The sequence below is a fragment of the Phascolarctos cinereus genome, unplaced genomic scaffold (assembly GCF_003287225.1).
Source record: "Phascolarctos cinereus isolate Bilbo 61053 unplaced genomic scaffold, phaCin_HiC Scaffold_1;HRSCAF=81, whole genome shotgun sequence".
Classification (NCBI taxonomy): domain Eukaryota; kingdom Metazoa; phylum Chordata; class Mammalia; order Diprotodontia; family Phascolarctidae; genus Phascolarctos; species Phascolarctos cinereus.
This window is the reverse complement of record NW_027555514.1, coordinates 99,427,162-99,448,614: the sequence shown is the minus strand read 5'-3', so window position 1 is coordinate 99,448,614 and position 21,453 is coordinate 99,427,162. Positions and strand designations below refer to the sequence as shown.

The 21,453-nt window shown below is 38.2% G+C and overlaps 1 protein-coding gene across 1 annotated transcript; it reads right to left on the bottom strand.

Moving 5' to 3' along the window:
* Positions 1–20,081: 20,081 nt before the first annotated feature.
* LOC110216202 (olfactory receptor-like protein OLF3) lies at positions 20,082–21,014 on the bottom strand. The gene has a single exon (XM_020997993.1). It carries the CDS (start codon positions 21,012–21,014, stop codon positions 20,082–20,084), a length of 933 nt encoding a protein of 310 aa, XP_020853652.1.
* Between the last annotated feature and the right edge of the window lie 439 nt (positions 21,015–21,453).

The following is a 21,453-nucleotide window of genomic DNA, read 5'->3' as shown; positions in this document are numbered from 1 at the left end:
GTCTCTAAAGCTGTTTCTTTCATCATTCCTTACAGTGAAATAATATTATTTTCTATTCAAATAATATATGTTTGGGCATCCTCAGTTGATGGATACTCCTTTTGATTCCAGTTCTTCACTACAACAAAAAGATCTGCATGTTTATATACACAGGCACATATATGCATATATGTGTATGTATATATGTGTCTACAACAAAAAGATCTGCATGTTTATATACACAGGCACATATATGCATATATGTGTATGTATATATGTGTATACACACATAAATGTATGTGTGTATATAAATATCTATCTAATTATATACTTATACATGTATATATAAATGAGTTTTTTTCCTTTTTGGTTTCTTTGGGGTATAGATATAGTAAAATGTATAGATTGCAAAATATATGCATAGTTTAACAACCTTTTGAGCATATTTCTAAATTGCTTTCCAGCAAAGTTTGACCATTTCCTAGCTCCTCTAAAAATCCACCATTTTTTTTATTTCACAGTTCCTCCAACAATTATCATTTTCCTTTTATGTTATCTTTGCCATTTTGATGGGTGTGAGGTGGAACCTCAGAGTTGTTTTGTTTTCTCTAATAACAATTTAGAACATTTTTTCATATAGTTATTTGATTTCTTGGTTAATGACATTTTCTCAGTTGCCACTTGCCATATTGTCTCTAGGGAAGTGTTATGGGACTGAATTGGTCATGGATACAATTTCCAACTAGACAAAATTGATTTAGTGCCATCCTTCCTGCACATTTCTTTTATCCCCAAGGCTCTTTTTTTTAACCTCTTTTGTTCTCTAGGCATTCAGTGCCCACATTCAGTCGTCTCCAACATTCACACTATGGTACCATTAGACCCCAAACCCATCCTTTTCCTGATGTGCCAACTCTCCAAAATTTCCTCTCCTTTTCAATCTTTCTCACATTGTTTTTCTCTCTGCCCAGTTATCAAAACACCTGATTCCTCAGATGTTAGGGGTTATTTGAGAAGTATCAAAGAAGGAAGCCATCCAATGAAACAAATTTATATTGAGGTATAAATTAGTGAAAATTAACCTCCCTCCCAAAAAAACCCCCACAGGGGTTATCAGGTTTTAAAAGAAAAGCTCATTAACCAAGTGGAATATTTCAGTGGTAAAATTTCAGAGTGTAGAGGAAGATATCTTTGAGATGAAATAATCTATTTGTGATCCTTCTAGAAGCATAAGAACAATACCACTTGGGTCCTGAAGATTATGAAAAATGTTCAAAGGAACCTCAAGGTATTGATCTGCTCTTCCACCTCTTCTCCCATCTCTCTTGAAGATGATCTAAGAAATATTTTCTAGATCTCTCATTCTTTACGATTATATTTTCTCTAGTTTTCTGCTTTTTTACATACCTGTAATATACACACACATAGCATATGTTGTTAGCTAGGGGTCCTAATGGACAGAGTCAGGAAAATGGAATTTAAGTCATTACTCACATATCTACCAACACGGTGGGTTACTTCACCTGTCTCAGCTCAGTTTCCTCTTCTGTCAAATGGGAATAATAATAGCACTTACCTTACAGGATTGTTCTAAGTATCAAATGAGGTGTCATATGTAAAGCAGTTTTCAAACCTTAAAATGCTAGGTTTTATTATCAGACTTGTAAATAGAAGAGTTGAAGTATTGATTCTAACACATGATAGCTATGTGACCTAGAACAATTCACATCATTTCTCTAAATCTCAGTTTTTTTAGTTGGCTCCAAGTGCTATGTGGATCAAATAACATAATATGTGTGAAAGCCCATAGTGTACTATAAAATTAAATACACAGATAAAGCATTAAAAAAAAAACAACTGAGACAAGACAAGGACCTAGGAAAACTGGTCTTAGGAAAACTTAGAGAACAATCATAGTTTTAGGAAATGAACATGGAATCCTTTCAGAATGGGCTTTGTCTATTCTATATACATATGTGTATGTGTGTGTGTATATATATATAATTACATAGCATAAGGCTGCCTATAGGACATGGAGACCATAGTGAGATGGGAGGTATGAGTCTCAAGGCACTGCATCATCATCATCTGGGTGAAATGGTTGTGAAGGATAGCTGTTATGTGGGCACAGAAAAAGGATAATGCATGTAAATAAATGTGTTATTACTGACCTGAAAATAGCTTCAGATCACAGGACATAGGAGCATAGATACAGAGCTGGGAAGGACCTCAGACATCATTTGGTCCAACTCCCTCACTTTGTAGCTGAGGAGTCCGAAGCATGGGGAAGTAAAGCAGCTTGTTCAAGATCACACAGGTAAACCATTTCCCCAAGGCAAGGAAGGCTCTTTGCCTTGATGCCAGGCCACTTAGCAAAGGGTCTCAGGTCATTATTGCCATCCTCCATCTCTAAGTACCTACTGTGAGGATGCCCAGTACTTTCCCATTCTTCCATAGGTCACCTTGAGTCCATGCCCTATTACTGTCCATGGGAAATTCCTCCATCCTTTATACAGCAATAATCTTTCTCTCTTCTTCAGGCTGAGCTCTTTCCTATCACTTTTTTCAGTGCAGCTTTCGTATCCTTGTTTCTGAGGCTGTAAATTAGGGGGTTGAGCATAGGGGTTACCATAGTATAGAATAGCACTATCATTTTGTCCTGCTCAGCTGAGGCACTGGCACGGTGCTGCATATAGGTGAGTAGGGCCATCCCATAAGACATGGAAACCACAGTGAGGTGGGAGGTGCATGTCCTAAAGGCTTTGTGACGTCCCTGGGTGGAACGGATACGTAGGATTACCTTTGAAGCTGACATTGAACCGTGAAAAACTACTCATTGGATCCATCCATTTTATCAGCTCTAGATCACCTAACTGGATATTTTCTAGCTCACATCTCTGTCCTTTGCTCAGGAATAGCATGAGACACTTTGTCAAATGCTTTGCTAACATTTAAGCAAATTATCTATAACCACATCAAAAAAGAAAAAAGAAGATAGTCTAGAACAGAGTTCCCAAATTTATTTGGCCACCACCGCCTTTTTAAAAAATTGCTTAATTTTACCTGGAAATCTACTTTCTTTAACCCTTTATTAGTTTTTTTTTCTTTTTGCTATTTCAAAAATATATATGATTTTTTTTAAAAAATGATGCATCTTAAATTTAATAATTTATTCTAAATTTATGGGTTTTTTTTCCTGCACTAAAATTTTGGTGACATAATATTGCATTATGTAACTGTATAGTATCATAATTGTAAACACATCATCACATGCAAATATTCCTGCTGATTCATGCTGGACTTCTGGACAATGCTTGACAGGTGAGCCTGTCAACTAAGTTATAACTTGCATTTTGTGTGTTTACTTAGAAAATAATGTAATCACTATGACTTTAACTCTGTTACACAACAGATGAAACATGTACAAATGGTTTTTCAAAAATTTCTTCTCTTCTTTCCTTATGCTTCCACTGCCCTCTTATTTTTATTCAACACCCCTCAATTGCACCCGGTGGTACTACTGCCCCTCCTGGATCAATACAGTGCCCCCAGGGGGTGATATCACCCACTTTGGGAACCTGTGGTTTCAAAAGACCTGGACAGGATTTGTTTGTAGCTAGTGGTGGGGTGGAAGGGAGGCAACTGTTAGAAAATGGCCTCTATTCTTAGAGGATGGATGGGAAATGAAGGGTGGGACTTTTATGAGATCATGAGCTGTAAGTGACATCAGAAACCATTTAGTCTGGCACTGTCATTTAGGAGGGGACATTTGGGGATAATCTACTAATTTTAGGGGTGTGTGTGTGTGTGTGTGTGTGTGTGTGTGTGTGTGTGTGTGTAATACAGAGAGAACATTCATCTCTTGACTTAAATGAAACAAATTGCAGAGCTTACTTGACCATTTATTCTTGACCACTACAGAAGGGTAGTCCTTCCCCCAAATGTATTTTAGTGTAAACAGCTGGTGTAAATTGAGTTACTAGAATAACTGAATTTTTCATCTAGATGAGACCTTAGTGATCAATTAGTCAAAATCTCCTTATTTTATAAAGAAACTGAGACATACAGAGAGAAGCCTCTCTTGACATCTTGTTTTGCCTTCAGATAAAAGGAATTAATAATTTCTCATAATTTTTATAACACTTTGCACAGATACTTCTTGAATACTTTTCTCACATTATCCTTGGACTTGATTTGTGATTTGTGCACTTATCCTTCCATTCCCATCCTCACTTCCATCAGATTGTCCTTGAAAGCAAGGTCTGCATTTTGTTTTGTCTTTCTTTCCCAATCTTTGACCCCTTTTAGCTGTGTGACTATGGGCACTTTTTGTATATTCCATTTCCCTCACCTATCCACTATGCCTACCTCACCAGTTTGCTGAGGCTATCAAATGAGATAATTCATGGAAAGCCATGTATAAAATTTAAAGCACTATTGTAATGCCAACTATTATTTCTTGTATGTTTGAGAGGCATTATGGTGTAATGGACAAGGGGGCAGTCCTTCAGTCAGGAAAACTTAGATTCAAATCCTTCTGATATACACTAGATATATGCCTATGGGTAAGTCTTGTATTATTTCATTGCTCCACGTAATTAATTTTCTAAGATTCTAAGTTTTAGGCCAATTGCCTATTTGCATCCTTGAAGGGAATTTCCACACTAGGAATTTTCCACAATCATGTAATCACAGGCCTAAGTTTCATTTAAAAAAAATATATGCCTAGCATTTTAAGGCCTAGTACAATGACTTGTGCTTAGAAATTGCTTAGTCAATGATTATTGAATTGTAGAGATAATCAGAGTCACAGAGTGATCTTGTCCAGTCTGATACACTGAATGAGAGTTGCTCTCTCATATTTTGGCTTTTTGTATTCTCCTAGCTTTCTTAAGTTTGAATCAGAGATATTTTTGGACATATTTTGAAACCGTATGAAAGAAAATAGAAAAAATGGCTGATTTATAGAAGTCACAGAATCAAAGCAAACTGAAATAAAAAAATAATTCAACAGAAATCAATTTGAATAATATTGTGTGTGTATGTATGCGTGGTGTGTGTAGTGTATGTGTGTGAGAGAGAGACAGACAGAGAGAAAGAGACAAAGAGACAGAGATAGAGAGAGACAGAGACAGAGGAGAAAGGTAGTGGTGGAGAGGAGGCATACAAGAACTGAGCAACTTATTCATAGACTCTGGCTGCTAAAAAATCCCTGAGAGTAGCCAGGCTCATTCATTCATGATTCATTCTTTCAATGGTTAAATGGCTAGTTCATTTATTTTTTCATTCAATAAATATCTGTTTATTTTACTTAATTTATTTTTAGTTTTCAACATTCGCTTCCATAAGCTTTTCAGTTTTAAATTTTCTCCCATTCACTCCCTGCCTACCTTCCCAAGAGGGTGTGCAATCTGATATAGGCTGTACATATACATTACTATTAAATTCAATTAGTATTTATTAATTGCTTGCTATGACCCTAAGATGTTAATAGGCATTGGATTATAGAAAACAAAAAACAAATACAGTCCCTGCTCTCAAGGAGTCTACAGTCTAGTGGAGGGAAGCAATATATACCCAGAAACATAAATACAAGGCAATATCATAGAGAGGGGAAGATCCTAAAAACTGTAGTGATAAGGTATGTAAGAGGTAGAGTTTAAGCTATGCCTTAAAGGAACCTAGGGATTCTGAGGAAGAAAGGAGGGAGTTCTATGAAGGAATGAATTTCTGACTTTTTGAGAAAATAAAATTTACATGTCATATCCTCCTTTTTCTTTCCTTTTTCTGCTTCTTTTATTTCATTTAATTAAATAAAAAAAGTATACTAAAATTCTACTAGGAAGAAAAGAGAGAGAACCTGACAGTCAACAAACAGTCCTAGAGAGAAGGGTAGTTGTTATAGACATTACAGAGAATAGAGTGCTAGAAATAGAAAGGATCTGAGAAATGACCTAATCTAAGACCCACATTTTGTTGATAAGCAAGAATTAGCATCATAATATCATCAGGCTCCCAATTATATGAAGGACAAAAATATGACCCCCTTAGCTTTCCATTTACTTTCCACAATATTCTTGGGGCATATCCACAACTCACATTTTTAACCTTATTCTACATTATTCCCCTTTATGTACACCATGTTTCAGTTAAATTGCCTTACTAATGCTTCCTCTAACTTGTCTTGTATTTTTATACCTCTCTACATTCACATGTGACTATTCTCCATGGCTAAAATGAAATTCCTCATCTCTAAAAGTCCTTGTTTCTTTTTCAAGGATTAGGATAGGTATCACCTCTGCCTAATTCCTTCATTTGAAATGTCCTCTCCCTCCTCAAATTTTCCTTTCTCCTTTACCCCTATCACATTGTACCCTGTGTTATACATATCTTTGAGCATGTCTTTCCCCCTCTTATAGATTAGAACACTTTGAGCACAAGAACTTTGTGGTTTTTCCCAACATATAGCAAATTATCTTGCATATCTAGTAGTACTCACTAGACACATTTTCTTCCTAGTGTAAATTCAGTAGTTGAAAGAGATTTGTGAGATTGTCTAGTCATATGGCATAGGGTCACAGATTTAGAACTGAAAGGTACCTTGGGGGTAATTTAGTCCAATCCTCTCATTTTTCTTTTCCAGTGAGCAAACTGAGGGTTGGAGAGGTGAATTGGTATTCAGAGTCAAACACATTACGGAGTTAATTTTTGAACTTAAATCTTCTACTTTCCTCACTATACAACACTACCTATTTCCTGCCATTTCATATCCAGCTTTGACTGATGAAACTCTCTGAAAGCAAACAAAAGTGAGCTGAAGATTATATTACTCATCCGAATGAAGAAGTGGTTCAGCCTGCATTTCTGTATTCCTCTTCCAATGTTATTCTCTCTCCAAGGTGACTGATTGCTTTTGTCTGACTAGAGCTATGGAATCATAGAATCTTTGAGTTGGATGTCTTACCAGATACAGTAGTTCATAGTTCTTCATAACCTGGCTCCATTCTACTTTTCTAGCTTTTTGACATCTTATTCCCTTCCACGTACTCTATGATCCAGTTACAAAGGCCTACTTACAGCTAGTCAAACATAATATTCCATCTCCCATCTACATGCCTTTGTACTAGCTATTTCTTATTCCTCAAATGCTCTGCCTCCTCATCTTCGCCTCTTGGCTTTTCTTGTTTCCTTCAAGAGTCAACTCATATCTTATCTTCTGTAGGAAGAATTTTCTGGTTCTCACAACTGTTAATGCTTTCTCCTCTCAGACTGCCTTCCATTTACACTATGTAAACCTTGTAAGTACCTAGATATTTACATGCCTCACTCATGAGCTTTTTAAGAGTAGAAATTGTGTATTTACCTTTCTTCCCTTGCCCCCCTCCCAATGCTTAGCACATAGTATTTGGTACATAGTAAGGTCTTAATAAATGCCTGTTGACCAATCGATCCCAATATATTCAAGTGGTTATCCAGCCTCCTGATTCAGCACCTCAACTGACAGGTAACTTATTGATAATTCTAATTGTGAGGAAGCTCTTCCTTTTAGCAAACTCCAACTGTCTCCCTGCTTGAAACTTGAAGCCTGCTCTCATGCTCTTGTATGTATTCTTAAGGCTTCCTATCTCAAGTTACTTCAAAAAAAATCTTCATTCATGTGTAATGGTTTCAGGTTCACTCAATACCTTGACTGTCCTCTTTTGAATGTGATACATCTGGCCAATGTTCTTTCTAGAATGTGAGTCCTAGAACTGAACAAGATACTCTAGGTTGTGCTACAAGCAGGAGGAATTCAAAGAATGATCACCATCCCACTGTGAATGCTATATTTTCTCTAGGCTGTATAGTATAGAGATTTAAGTAAGACCTGAAAATGGAAAACTTGAAGTCAAATTACAGCTTTCCCACTCACCAAAGTGAAAGCTCACTTTTCTGTCTAAATTTTCTTATCTAGAATATAAAAGAGTTGGACCAGATGGTCTATCTTGTAAGCACATTCTAGTTCTAAATTTCATGATACTATTAATATAGCCCAAGATAACATTTATGTCTTAAACATTTCATCCTTGAAGTGTCCATGATATGTGAAAATGTCTGAGAATAGAAGTTTACTTTTAGTGACTGGGAAAGAGGCACTGTTTGTAAGAGCCAAAGTTAAGTCCCTGGTGGTTGGGATTTTAACATCTCTTTCCTTGTTAGAAGAGTCTACATTATCCATCAGTAGAGTAGTTAGTTATTTATGGGGTATGATTTTGAGGTTACCAAAATCTGCCTTGTCCCCAAACACCTTATTGATCACTTGAAAATTCAGCCATAGCAAGTGAAGTTTGTATCACTGGATTAATTCTTTCCTATTAAATCTGTATTCAGCAGCCCATAGATAAATGCAAACATTTTACCCATCAAGACCAATCAGCATGCTTACACAATTTTGCTAGCATCACCAAATAAAAAGAAAAGTCCTGAATGAACAGGACAAAGAATGGATGAGTTTTTATGGGAAATGGAAGGTTTCAGAAAAAAGTTTGGAACTTGGGAGAATAATAAGAACCAAGATGGATTCAAAGATGGCAAATGACTTCTCTTAATCTGGAATAAGCTTACCCTTAAAAAACTGGTGTAGTAGGGGAGAATGCGCTTTTGATTTGGAGTGAAAAGATCTGGGTTGTATTGCTGTTTCTGTAATTATTCTATTAAATTCAACAAACATGAGTTAAGGTTAGGAAGTCAGGTAATCCAGTGAATAGAGTGAGTGCTGGGCCTGGATTCAGGAAGATGAATTCAAATCTAGCTTCAGACATTTACTAGCTGTTGGATCTTGGACAAGTCACTTAAGCTCTGTCTGCCTCATTATCCTCATCGGTAAAATGGGAATAATAGTACTTACCTCCTAGGACCAAATGTGGTCATATTTCTAAAAACACTTAGCACAGTACCTGGAACATGGTAGGTGCTATATAAATGCTAGCTATTATTATAAGTATATTATATGAAAATTATAGTAATCAATTGTGTTGCTTATAAAGAATCATATTATCTCTTTGCATTTCAGTTTCTACATTTATAAAATGAAAGGTTTGGATTAGATGACATCTAAAGACCATTCTAGGTTTATAATTATAGCAATGTAGTAGTCAGTGATAAGAAGCAACATTTTATAGTGGAAAGAACACTGAATTTGTGGGCAGAGGAAGTAACTTTTATCACTTACCTGTGTGGTCTTGGGCAAGGCACATTGCCTTACTATGCCTCATTTGAAAAATAAAGGATTTGGACTAGTGATGTTTCAGCTCTATGATCCTAGGACATACCCACATATTTTGTTCCAGATATTTCATAGTTGTGAAAAAGATAGAAAAAGAGACAAATATTCCTTTGGTCTCTGCTCATTGAAGAGCTCATTCCTGAAACATGAAGTTGTGGAGTTTGGTGCCAAGCAATGGATTTTTGCTACATGTGCCCATGTTTTAGAATTGAATTTAATCACATCAGCAATATGTTGGGTTAGAAGACATCATATCCATAGAAATAAAGCTCTTTGGGGTTCTCTGTTCAAAGTGCCTGGATCCTGAGGTTCTTCTCTTTGGCTCAAAGCTGGTGGAATTGACTTTGAGGTGTTATTTTTATTGTTGTTTAGTCATTTTTCAGTCATGCCTGACTCTTCTTAAGTCCTCTTGGGATTTTCTTGGCAAGGACCTGGAGTGGTTTGCCATTTCCTTCTTCAGCTCATGTTCCTGATGAGGAAACTGAGACAAATAGAGTTAAGTGACTTGCCCAGGGTCACATAATTAGTAAGTGTCTGAGGCTGGATTTGAATTCAGGAAGAGGAGTCTCTGTGACTCCAGGCCAATTACTCTACTGTGCCACCTAGATGCCCAAGGTTGAGGTTGAGGTACTGAAATGCCTACTGAATGCTTGTTGAATTGAATTGAGTTGAATTGAATTGTGGGGTCCTCTTCATTCTGTAGCTGACAGGGAGAAGTGGCACACTTTAGCCAGGCCCCATCCTTACCAGGTATCTTTGTTAGACTCTAAGTGTCTTCGGGACAGGGCTCTTATTTTCTGTAATGGTCTTTCCTGGTATTTTCTAGAGTACTCTGCACACCTTATGTACTGTTGACTGATTGGTCTAATCTGGTTCAAAGGAGAAACCTGAAGAGAAATTGTACCCAAGCAGTGATTTATGTCATATATTTATGTCCCTTATGGGCAGTGAGAAATGGCAGCTCCTGCTGCTCCTAGGTAGATTGGTATCCCATCCTCTCCTTACTTCCACCCACTTTTCCCTTTCACTCAGTAACTCACCTGATCTCAGTGACTCACCTTGTGCAGCAGACAGGCTCTCAAAGGAGGGGCAGCACTTTATCCAAAGCAGATTTTACACAAATGTCTTCTCCTTCAGCTCCTGAAGCGTGTGTGTGTGTGTGTGTGTGTGTGTGTGTGTGTGTGTGTGTGTGAGGGTGTGTGTGTATGTGTGTTTTCATGGCAGGTAACTTCTCCAGGGTTAAGAATCCCTTGAGGGCAATTATTCTATTCTACTGTCTTCTTCCTTTTTTCTTCCCCCATTTTTCTCAAACAGTTACTTCTCTCCACCCACAGCTTCCCCTCCTCTAAATTCCCTTTGGAATAAACAGTTTGAAAACATTTTATCTAAACTTTTAATTGTGCTCCAGCTTCTTGGCCCAACAAACACTTCTCCGTGTCTGCCTTCCCCCTACTCCTCTAGAAGCCCTTTGAGCATTAGAGAAACAGAAACTTGTTATCCCTATTACTCCACCTGGGAGTGGGTGATGGCAGCTCTTGGTGGAGCAAAAATGAAGACTGTATCTCTATGGCTGGGTTGTCCTCTGTAAGACAAGGCCTTGAAGGAAGTTCTTATGGTCATACTCATGTACAATAACCATAGAACTGCTGGTGGTTGTGGGAAAAGGGAGGGAACATATTTATAATACTTAACTCTTGGGGCTCTGAATGCTATAATAACAACAATGATAACATTTATAGAGCCCTTTCAATTCATAACACTTAACTCTAACCAATTGGTCTGCAGGTATTTTACATGTAAGCATGGGTATATCCCAGTGGAAAACCAGGAGAACAGACAAAGCTGTTTCTATTGCTTATCTAGCCAGGGGTTCCTCTGGAAGACTGGCCTAGAATCCCAGAATCTGAGAGTTGGAAGAGACCTCAGAGGCAATCTAGTCCAATCTATCCTTCCACAAGAAACCCTCCTACAACTTAACTGACAAATGGTCATCTAGAGTTTGTATACTTCCAGTGAAGGGGATCTTGCCACCTCATCTGGTGGTCTGTTCCACTTTTGGACAGCTCTAAATGTTAGGAGGAGGCAACTAGGTGGCTCAGTGGATAAAGTGCTAGGCCTGGAGTCAGAAAGACCTAAGTTCAAATCTGGTTTCATACACTTACCGTCTGTGTGACTCGGCAAGTTATTTAACCTCTGTTTGTTTTACTCCCCTGGAGAAGGAAATGGCAAACTACTCCACTCTCTTTGCCAAGAAAACTTCACTGACAGCACTGGCATGGTATGGTCCATGGGGTCAGGAAGAGTTGGACATGACTGAACAACACAAAAACCAAAAGTTTTGGAAGTTCATCTTTACTTTAACCTTCATTTATCTTTTTGCCAATTCCCTTCCCCAGCCTTCCCCTTCCCCCCACTATTCTTCCCTCTGCATTGAGAGGGATATATTTAATTCCTCCTTTGTATGCCAGCCATTCATTCACTTCAAGATAGTAATATTAAAGTGTGTGAATTTATGCTGTTTCTGTCTTGCTTGTACATAGCTGTTTCTATGTTGTCCCCCATCAGAATGTGAGCTCTTTGAGGTCAGGAACTGTCCTTGGCTTTTCTTTGTGCCCTTAGCACTTAGCATAGTGACCGCTACATAGTGGGTGATTAATAAATGCTTGTTGTAGTGAGCCCTCATGTCTCTCCCAAGTTTTCTCTATTCTAAGCTAAACTAATCACCAGTTCATCAAATAGTCATGGCATCAACCTGAGGCCCTCACTATCCTTGTTGCAACTCCTTTGGATACTTTCAGATTATCAATGTCCTCCCTAAAATGGGCCACATAAAAGTGAAAGGATGAAACAATCCCTTCCTGTTTTTCTATCACTAAAACCAACTGATTTTTGATTGATGAATCAATGAACACTGTGAATAAGTTGTGAAAGTAGGACACAATGTCAATGTTATATTAAAAACTGAAAGGAGTTAGACAAACCTGAATTTAAGTTTGGGCTTTACCATGTGGGCAAATTATTTAATCTCTCTGGGTCTCAGTTTCCTTGCCTGCAAAATTAAACTATCATATAAATGACTTCTAGAGTTACTTCTAGTTCTGAATCTATGATTGTTTGATTTGTGTAAAGTTGGGAGAAATAATTTAATTTCTCTCAACCTCATTTTCGTCATTTGTAAGATGAGGAATTTGGAGTAGTCCAACTTCTAGCTTTAAAATTGTGTAACTAAAGAGGAGAGATTATGGGGGTCATTTCTTAAACCTAAAAGTACTTTTCAATGGGAGAAATAGCATTATCAAAAGCAAGAAATAGAAGACATGAATAAAAAATATTTTTTAGAGCTAATGGTGTTGACAGAGGGTTCTGAGAAGATGGTAGAATAAGTCCAGAAATTAGGAAATTCCCCCACAGAAAATTTAAAATAATGCCTTGAAGTGAACTTGAGTGGCAGAAATAATGAAATGTCAGGGTAAGGCAATCGTCCAGCCAAAGACAACTTGGGAGGATATTAGGAAAGATCTGACCTCCTGAGGTGGTGGTCTGGCCTGATTGAAATGCACATATCTCCAGAAACATACTGCTGAACAGATAAACAACAAATGGGGGGGGGGGCGCAACTGGTTTGGCAGCAGGCTCAGCTTCAGGAACTTTCCCTGAGACAATGTGTGGAGAGGGGTGGACAGCTGAACTGAGGAAGATTGCAAGGCCTTCCAAGGTGGTGGACACAGGTTTCAGGTGTGCTTACCAGCTGTGGTCCAGCCTGTGGCTATGGCTGAAGAGGAGTGAGCACACCTCTGTAAGGTCACAGAGGTCAAGGCCTGCTGGCTGTGGTCCGTTGTAGGAGAAAAAAGTCCCTTGTTTTAGCTCCAGAGCAAAAGGGTGAGTTGAAGCTTGTAGCCCAGGGAGGGACTGCAGGGAGTAAAAGTGTTTGTGGTGATAACATTGCTGGGGCCCCGGTCACAGTTCAGGGGCATAGTGGAGTATCTGATGTCAAGCCCCAAGATGGAGCTCAGATGAAAAAAAACAGATTAAAAAAAAGCCTAAGACATTATCCTACACACTTTGGACTAGAATTGACTCTAATACAAGGTTAACCACCAAGAAATAAGCCTCTAAAAAAAAACTGAGTAAGCAAAAGACAAAAAACCCAATTATAGTTAATTACTACAGTGATAGAGAAGATTTGGGTTCAAACTCAGAAGAAGATAGTGAAATTAGAACAGCTACTTTTACTTTTAAAAAAATGTAAAATAGTACAAGCTCAAAAAGAGTTCTTGGAAGAGCTTTGAAATTTATTTAAAGATCAAACAAGAGATACTGAGGAAAAATTAAGGAAAAAAACTAAGAGTAATGCAAAAATATTACGAAAAGAAAGTCAACCAATTGGAAAAAGAGATCCAAAAACTTGCAGAAGAATATAACTCCTTAAAAATCAGAAGAGGGGTGGGCACAGCTAGGTGGCACAGTGGATAGAGCACCATCCCTGAAATCAGGAGGACCTGAGTTCAAATCTGACCTCACACCAAACACTTGACACTTACTAGCTGTATGACCCTGGGCAAGTGACTTAACCCCAATTGCCTAAAGATTAAAAAAAAGAAAAAAAATCAGAAATGGGCAAGTGGAAGCTAATGACTTCATAATAAATAATAACATAAATAATAAATAAATAAATAAATAATGAGACAAAATAAAGAATGAAAAAAAAGAAAATGTGAAACATCTCAATATAAAAAACAGCTGAGCTGGAGAATAGATTGGAGACAGATAATATGAGAATTGTTGGACTACCTGAAAGTCATGATAAAAAAAAAAAGAGTCTAGACAATATACTTCAAGAGATTATGGAGCAAAAATCCCCCTCCCCCCGGTTTAGAACTACAGTGTAAAATAGAAATGGAAAAAATACACCAATCACCACCTGAAAGAGATCCCAAGATGAAATTCATAGGAATAGTATAGCTAAGTTTTGAAGCTCCCAGGTCAAGGAAAAAATAGGCAATTAGAAAAAAATTTAAATGCTGTGGAACTACTGTCAGGATAACACAAGATTTAACAGCTTCTACATTAAAAGACTGAAGTCATGGAACATTATATTCTGAAGAGCAAATGATCTAAGTTTGGAACCCAAAACAACTTAAACAGCAAAGCTGAGTGTAATCCTGAATGAAAAAAGGACTTTCATGTATTCATGAGGAAAAAACTAAAAGTGAATAGAAAATCTGACTTACAAGAAGCAGGAGAAACATAAGAAGGTAAACAATAAAGAGCAATTATAAGGGATTAATAAGCCCAAATTGTTTATTTCTCATATGGGAAACTGTTATTGGTAACTCTTAAGGATGTCATCATTACTTGGGTAGTTTGAAAGGGCATACATAGACAGAAGGCTGAGAATGACGGGATGAGCCTATAAAATAAAATTGGGTGGGGAGAGGTAAAATGGAACAACTATCTCATACAAAGAAGGCATGAATGGAAGAAGTGTTAGAGTGGAGACAGGAGGGGGTGAAGGGCTGGTAGTGCTAGAACCTTGTTCTCACCAGAACTGGGTTAAAGAGGAAATCACATATACCTCAAGAAGGACATAAAAGTCTTCTTAACTTACAAAGAAATAGGATGGTGAGGGAATAAGGTAAGGGAAGGTCTCAGAAGGGTTTGCAGACCAAGAAATTGGAGGGTAATGGGAGAGGATAATGGAGGAACTCAGCAAATTATTAGTTGCTAGTATTAAAAATGAAAAGGGTGAATATCACTAATGAAGGTGAAATCAAAGCAATTATAAGGGGTTACTTTGCTCAATTATATGCCAACAAATTTAACAATTTAAGTGAAATGGAAGAATATTTACAAAAATATAAATTGCCTAGATTGACAGAAGAAGAGATAGAATACGTGGTGTCATTGTGACTGCTGTGTAACTGATGAACACATTAGCGTGCTTGTAGTGGCATGTAGTAGGAGTCTATCCTCTTCCTCACCCTACCAATACACAATGGTTGTTTTTAGGCTCCTGAAAACGAGTTACATCAGTGTGGTCACCCTTCTATGGAAACTATCCTGACCTGTCAATTTAAGTGTAGGTTGGAATGAGTAAATAAGTCCCAGACCAGGAGGAAAGATAGCATGAGAGAGTTTGGGTTGATGCTATGCCTGAGATGAAGTTGAATTTAGAGGGTCTTAGAAAGGGATATAATTTTGGGAATCTAGCTCTCCTTAATAAGTTTTCTGAGGTTATGCAAGTTGATATCTTCTTTTTCTCAATAAATTTTCCTCTATCAATTTGAGGCACTAATACTAATGGAAACAGTGAATAAATGGTCTTAGACCTCCATTTGACTGCTTTCTTCTCATCTTAGGTACATTCATTTCATTTGTGCAGAAGTTTTAAAGTTTCATGTAATTAAAATTATCTATTTTATCTTTTTTAATAGACTCTATCCCTTATTTGGTTAATAATATATCTCCTCCCCATATTTGTGAAAGTTATTTAATCTACTTGTCTTCTATTTTTTTAATAGTTTGAGCTTTAATATTAACATAATTGGATGTGGCGGGGCTCAGTGCTAATTCATTAAAGAGATTTTTGCAATTTTAGTAACTTATGAGGAAATATCAGAACTATTCTTTCATTGCCTTTGAACTTGGTGAGAAAATTAACAAACGGTGAAATGAAAGTCCATGTAGCAAGAAACTAACATTTCCAATTTTCTCTGAATCTCCCTTCCTTAATTCTCACTCTTAATGTGCCCAGGTTCTGCTGGGTACATATTCCAAAATCCCTATCTACTGTTACTATTATATCCAGTCACAAGGTGACACGTTGCTCCCCTTTTCCATTCTTTACTGAGGTGCTGAACAAAATCTTTTTAATTGGGACAATGTTGGAGCTTTGAAAGCAATTTTTGCCACTACCATGTCCAGTCACTTGAAGCTACTAATAGCCTCTCTTTTTTTGACCTAGTTGCAAAAACACCTAATTCACAAATACAAAAATAACTTGAAGGTTTAAAAGGGTAATTTTTACAAAAACAAATAAATATTAAGTCATTTTGGCAATTTAACAAATATGTACTATGTGCCAGACACTGTACTATGTTCTTGGGATACATGGAAAAGCAGAAGACAGTCCTATTTTCAAGGAGCTTACAATCTCATGGGGGAAGACAACTTGCAAACAGATATGTACAAACAAGTCATATACAGGATAAACTGGAAAAATCAATAAAGGGAAGACTCTTAAATTGAGGGGGATCTGGAAAGGTTTCTGGCAAAATCAACATTCTGTTGGGACTTAAAGGAAGCCTAGAAGGCTAGGAGGCAGAGATGAGGAGGGAGAGCATTTCAGGCAGAGGGGACAATCAGAAAAAATGTCTGGAGTCTGGAAATGGACCATCTTATTCAAGGAACAGGAAGGAGGCCAGAGTCACTATTTCAGAGCATGTGGAGAGGTAAAAGGTATAAGAAAATTGGAAAAAGTGTCTGTGGGGGCCGGGTTATGAAGGGATTTGAATATCAAATAGTAGATTATATTTGATCCTGGAGGTGATAGCCACTAGAGTTAATTGAGTAGGAGTGACATGGTCAGATCTGAGCTTTAGAAAGGTCTCTTTGATAGCTGAGTAGAAGATGTGCTGGCATGTGGAGAGACTGGAGTGGCAGGGGGACCAACCAGCAGGCTTTTGCTGTAGTTCAAGTATGTCATGATGAGGGCCTACACTGGGGTGGTAGTTATTGTCCTTTATTCTCGAAGAAGACCAAAGTGATATCACTGTGTTGGAGTCAAGGTACAATGTGTCTGACTGTCGCTGATCAGGCCAATATGGAGCTTGGAACGCTCTACCACAGATGAGACAGAATAGTCCACACGAACACTTGAAGTAGAAATGTCTCTGAATTTGTACATTTCACATTTCTTTTGAGCTACTGCAACTCTACTTCACTTATAGAGCACAGCACTTTCTTTGATACAGGCATGCCATGCTGGACAGTGCTTTGTCAGTGTCTCTCATGTCATACAATCGATTCCAAAGTTTTTCAGAGATCTACAGAGTGCACCACAGTAATGACAATGTCAAAGGAGAGAGGAAGTGTATTTGAGAGTTGTAATAAAGGTAAAATTGACAGGCGTTGGCAACAGATTGGATATGGGGGTGGTAGTGAGAGAGAGTGAGGAGTAGAGAATAACACCTAGGTTGGAAGCCTGGCTGAATGAGAACAGGAGGATTCAACAATATAGGGCGGATATCCACAATAATAGGGAAGTTAGGAAGAGGGGAGGCTTTAGGGGGAAAAGCAATAAGTTCAATTTTGGACATGTTGAGTTGAAGTTGTCAACAGGACATCTGGTTCCAGATGTCCAGTAGACAGTTGGAGATGGGATTCTGAAGGTCTGGAAAGAGATTAAAGCTGGATAAATAGATCTTAGAATTATTAGCATAGAGATGGTATTTGATACCAAGGGAGCTGATGAGACCACCTAGTGAAATAATATTAAAGGATATGAAAAAAAGGCAGAGGACAGACTGCTGTGGACATGTGTGGTTAGTGGGTATGACCTAAGTGAAGATCCAACAAGGGGAACTGAGAAGGAGGAGTCATGCTAGACAGCCCAGGGCCAAGCATAGACCTATGGGGTACTCTGCTGGAGACCTCCTGTCATACTGACTTGAATTAGCATGTGACCATTCAAGTATTTCCTTATCTAACTGTAGTATTGTCTAATTCAAATTAATCCATTTTCTCCACAAGGCTTGTAAAAATATTTTCTTGTCATACTGACTTGAATTAGCATGTGACCATTCAAGTATTTCTTTATCTAACTGTAGTATTGTCTAATTCAAATTAATCCATTTTCTCCACAAGGCTTGTAAAAATATTTTCTCTAATAGTAGTTTGGATAATTTTTATATAGCTTTTGGTTTCTTGGTTGAGCCACATTTTCAAATTTATACTTAAGTGCGAATTAATGAAATCTACAAACAGAACAAGCCCTCAAAACCTCTTAGGGGTTACCTGCATTTTAAAAGAGGATAGCATTAACTAAATAGAATATTTCAGTGCTAAAATTTCAGGAGGTATACTGAAAAGATATTTTAGAGGTGAAATAGTCCTTTTGTAGCCCTACTAGAAAAGGGGAGAACCCATACCAGTTGGGTCCTGAAGGTTATGAAAATCCAGAAATGTCCAGAGGATCCTCAGAGCAATAATCTGTTTCTCTAAGTCTCTTCTCCTACTTGAAGATGATTTAAGAAATGTGTCCTAAATCTCATGTCTCTGATAATTTTTATTACATTTTCTTCTGTTCCGATTTGCTAAGTACCCACAAGATATAGACATGAGACATGGTATCAGGTAGGAGGTGTCCTGGTGGATAGCGTACCACAGTTGGAGTCAGGAAGACAGAGTTTAAATCATGACTCAGATACCAATTAACTGTGTGATCCTAAGCAAACCTCTCTCAGCTTCAGTTTTCTCATCTGTAAGATGGAGATAATAATGGCACCTCCATTACAGGATTCTTGTGAAGATCAAATGAGATGACATATGTAAAGCAGTTTTCAAACCTTCAAGCCCTATGTAAATGTTAGTTTTTAGTACTGCACTTGAAATTAGGAGGGTTGAGGTCCTGATTCTACCACTTAGTAGCTACATGACCTTGAGCAAATAACTTTATTTCTCTGAATCTTGGTTTCCTTAGTTACCTGCTAGGGTTGTGAGTATCAATGAGATGATAAATGCAATAGACAGATAAGATATATATTTTTTAAAACAACCAAGATAAAACCAAGACTTAGGAGAACTGGAATCCACACATAGTTCTAGGAAATGAACACGGTATTATTTCAGAGTTGGATTTATTAGTTTTAATAGATTGGTTTGGATAGTGAAGGTCTTAGGTAAAGCCAGACATACCAAGAGACATACTCAAAACCAATTCCAGTCTCACAAATAGGTCTCAGCCCATCATAGCCACATTACAAAGGTCATGTAAGGGACAAATTCACACAATGTCATCTTTGCCTACCATCGGGCTCTAACACTTGAGGTAAGGCATAGAGCACTCAACAAATATGAGTCTTGATTTATTGTAGAGTCAGCATAGTATCATGGAAAGAATACTGGACTTGGATTTATGGCCTGGCTTGGTCACTTGCTAGTTGTGTGACCCTAGAAAAGTCACCTGTCCTTTTGAGTCTGTTTCCTTATCTAGTTTTCCTTTATCTATCTCAAAAAGGCATTTAAGAATTGAAAGAGCTAATATACCTAAGGACATTACAATGATATGTCACTTGTACGAAGCTACCTGTAGTTGAAGAGTATCATCCCATATATCAGAAACCATAGTGAAGTGGGAGGTAAGAGTCTCAAGGCACTGTATCATCATCATCTGGGTGAAATGGTTGTGAAGAATGGCTGCTATGATGTGGGCACAGAGAAGGTATAATGCATGTAAATAAATGTGTTATTACTGACCTGAAAATAGCTTCAGATCACAGGACACAGGACCATAGATGTAGAGCTGGGAAGGACCTCAGACATCATTTGGTCTAACTCCCTCACTTTATAGCTGAGGAGTCCAAAGCATGGGGAAGTAAAGCAGCTTGTTCAAGGTCACACAGGTAAACCATTTCCCCAAGGCAAGGAAGGCTCTTTGCCTTGATGCCAGACCACTTAGCAAAGGGTCTCAGGTCATTATTGCCACCCTCCCTCTCTAAGTACCTACTGTGCAGATGCCAATACCTTCCCATTCTTCTCTAGGTCACCTTGAGTCCATGCCCTATTGTTCATGGGGAATTCCTCCTTCCTTTGTATAGCAATAATCTTTCTCCCTTCCTCAAGTTGAGCTCCTTCCTATCACTTTTTTCAGTGCAGCTTTCATATCCTTGTTTCTGAGGCTGTAAATCAGGGGGTTGAGCATAGGGGTTACCACAGCATAGAATAGCACTACCATTTTGTCCTGCTCAGCTGAGGCACTGGCACGGGGCTGCATATAGGTGAGTAGGGCCATCCCATAAGACATGGAGACCACAGTGAGGTGGGAGGTGCATGTCCTAAAGGCTTTGCGACGTCCCTGGGTGGAACGGATACGTAGGATAGCTGCTACAATGTGGGCATAGGACAGGGAAACGAGGCAGCAGGGCACCAGTAACACTATGATACTAGATACTAAAATAATAATCTGATTAAAGGTAATGTCTACACAAGCCAGCCTCACCAAGGCCACGGTCTCACAGGCCACATGGTTCAAAACATTTTGTCCACATGTGGGGAGTCTCATTGTGATTGCTGTCTCCACTGCTGAATTGGCCAAGCCAATGAGCCAGGAGGCTATGGCTAGGCCCACATACATTCCTCGGCCCATGACCACGACATATTGCAAAGGGTCACAGACTGCTACATAACGATCATAAGCCATTGCTGCCAACAGTAGAAACTCAATTCCACCCAATGCCAAAGAGAAGAAGAGCTGAGTTGCACATCGGGTGTAGGAGATGGTCTTTTTCTCCATGAGAAAGTGTGCTAGCATCTGTGGGACCCCACTAGTTGTGTAGCAGATATCAACAACTGAGAGATTGCAGAGGAAGAAGTACATGGGGGAGTGCAGGCGAGCATCCAGCCAGATCAGAAGGATGATAAGCCCATTGCCCAGCAAGGTCAGCAAATAGGTGGCCCCAAATAGCACAAAGAGCCCAACTTGAGTCTGCTGGTCAGTGGAAAGTCCCAACAAGATGAACTCCTTGACCCAGGTCATGTTATCAACTCTCATGGAATAGGGAAGGCCAGGCTGCTGGAGAAAGAGAAGCAATAGCAAAATGCCACTGAGGATAGCATTTGAGGACTTCTGCTTAAGCCTACGAAATTGAATAGGACTCTATTCTGGGCACTAACTTGAAATTTCTTCTCCTGGGTTTTGAAGGGAAAGCTCTTGGTTGACACTGTCAATATTAATATTTGATGAAAGTGAACCCTTTTTGAGATTGATAACTATAGCTATCTCTTTAGTTTTTCAAACTATGCTATTTAATTAGCAAAATTTATATTTCTTTGATTATTTAAAGAAGAAACTAATAAAGGTCGATACCCTAATATTTCATTTGTACTGAAAACATTTGGAATGTTTATTCACAGATGAAGCCAGTGATGTGAGAAACTCTAAGCTCTTAGGTGTCATGGTAGCCCAGCCTTTTTAGACTTTCATTGTGAGG

Excerpts from the sequence above, each read along its gene's own strand:
- LOC110216202 (XM_020997993.1), bottom strand. The coding sequence starts at position 21,014 with ATGAGAGTTGATAACATGACCTGGGTCAAGGAGTTCATCTTGTTGGGA.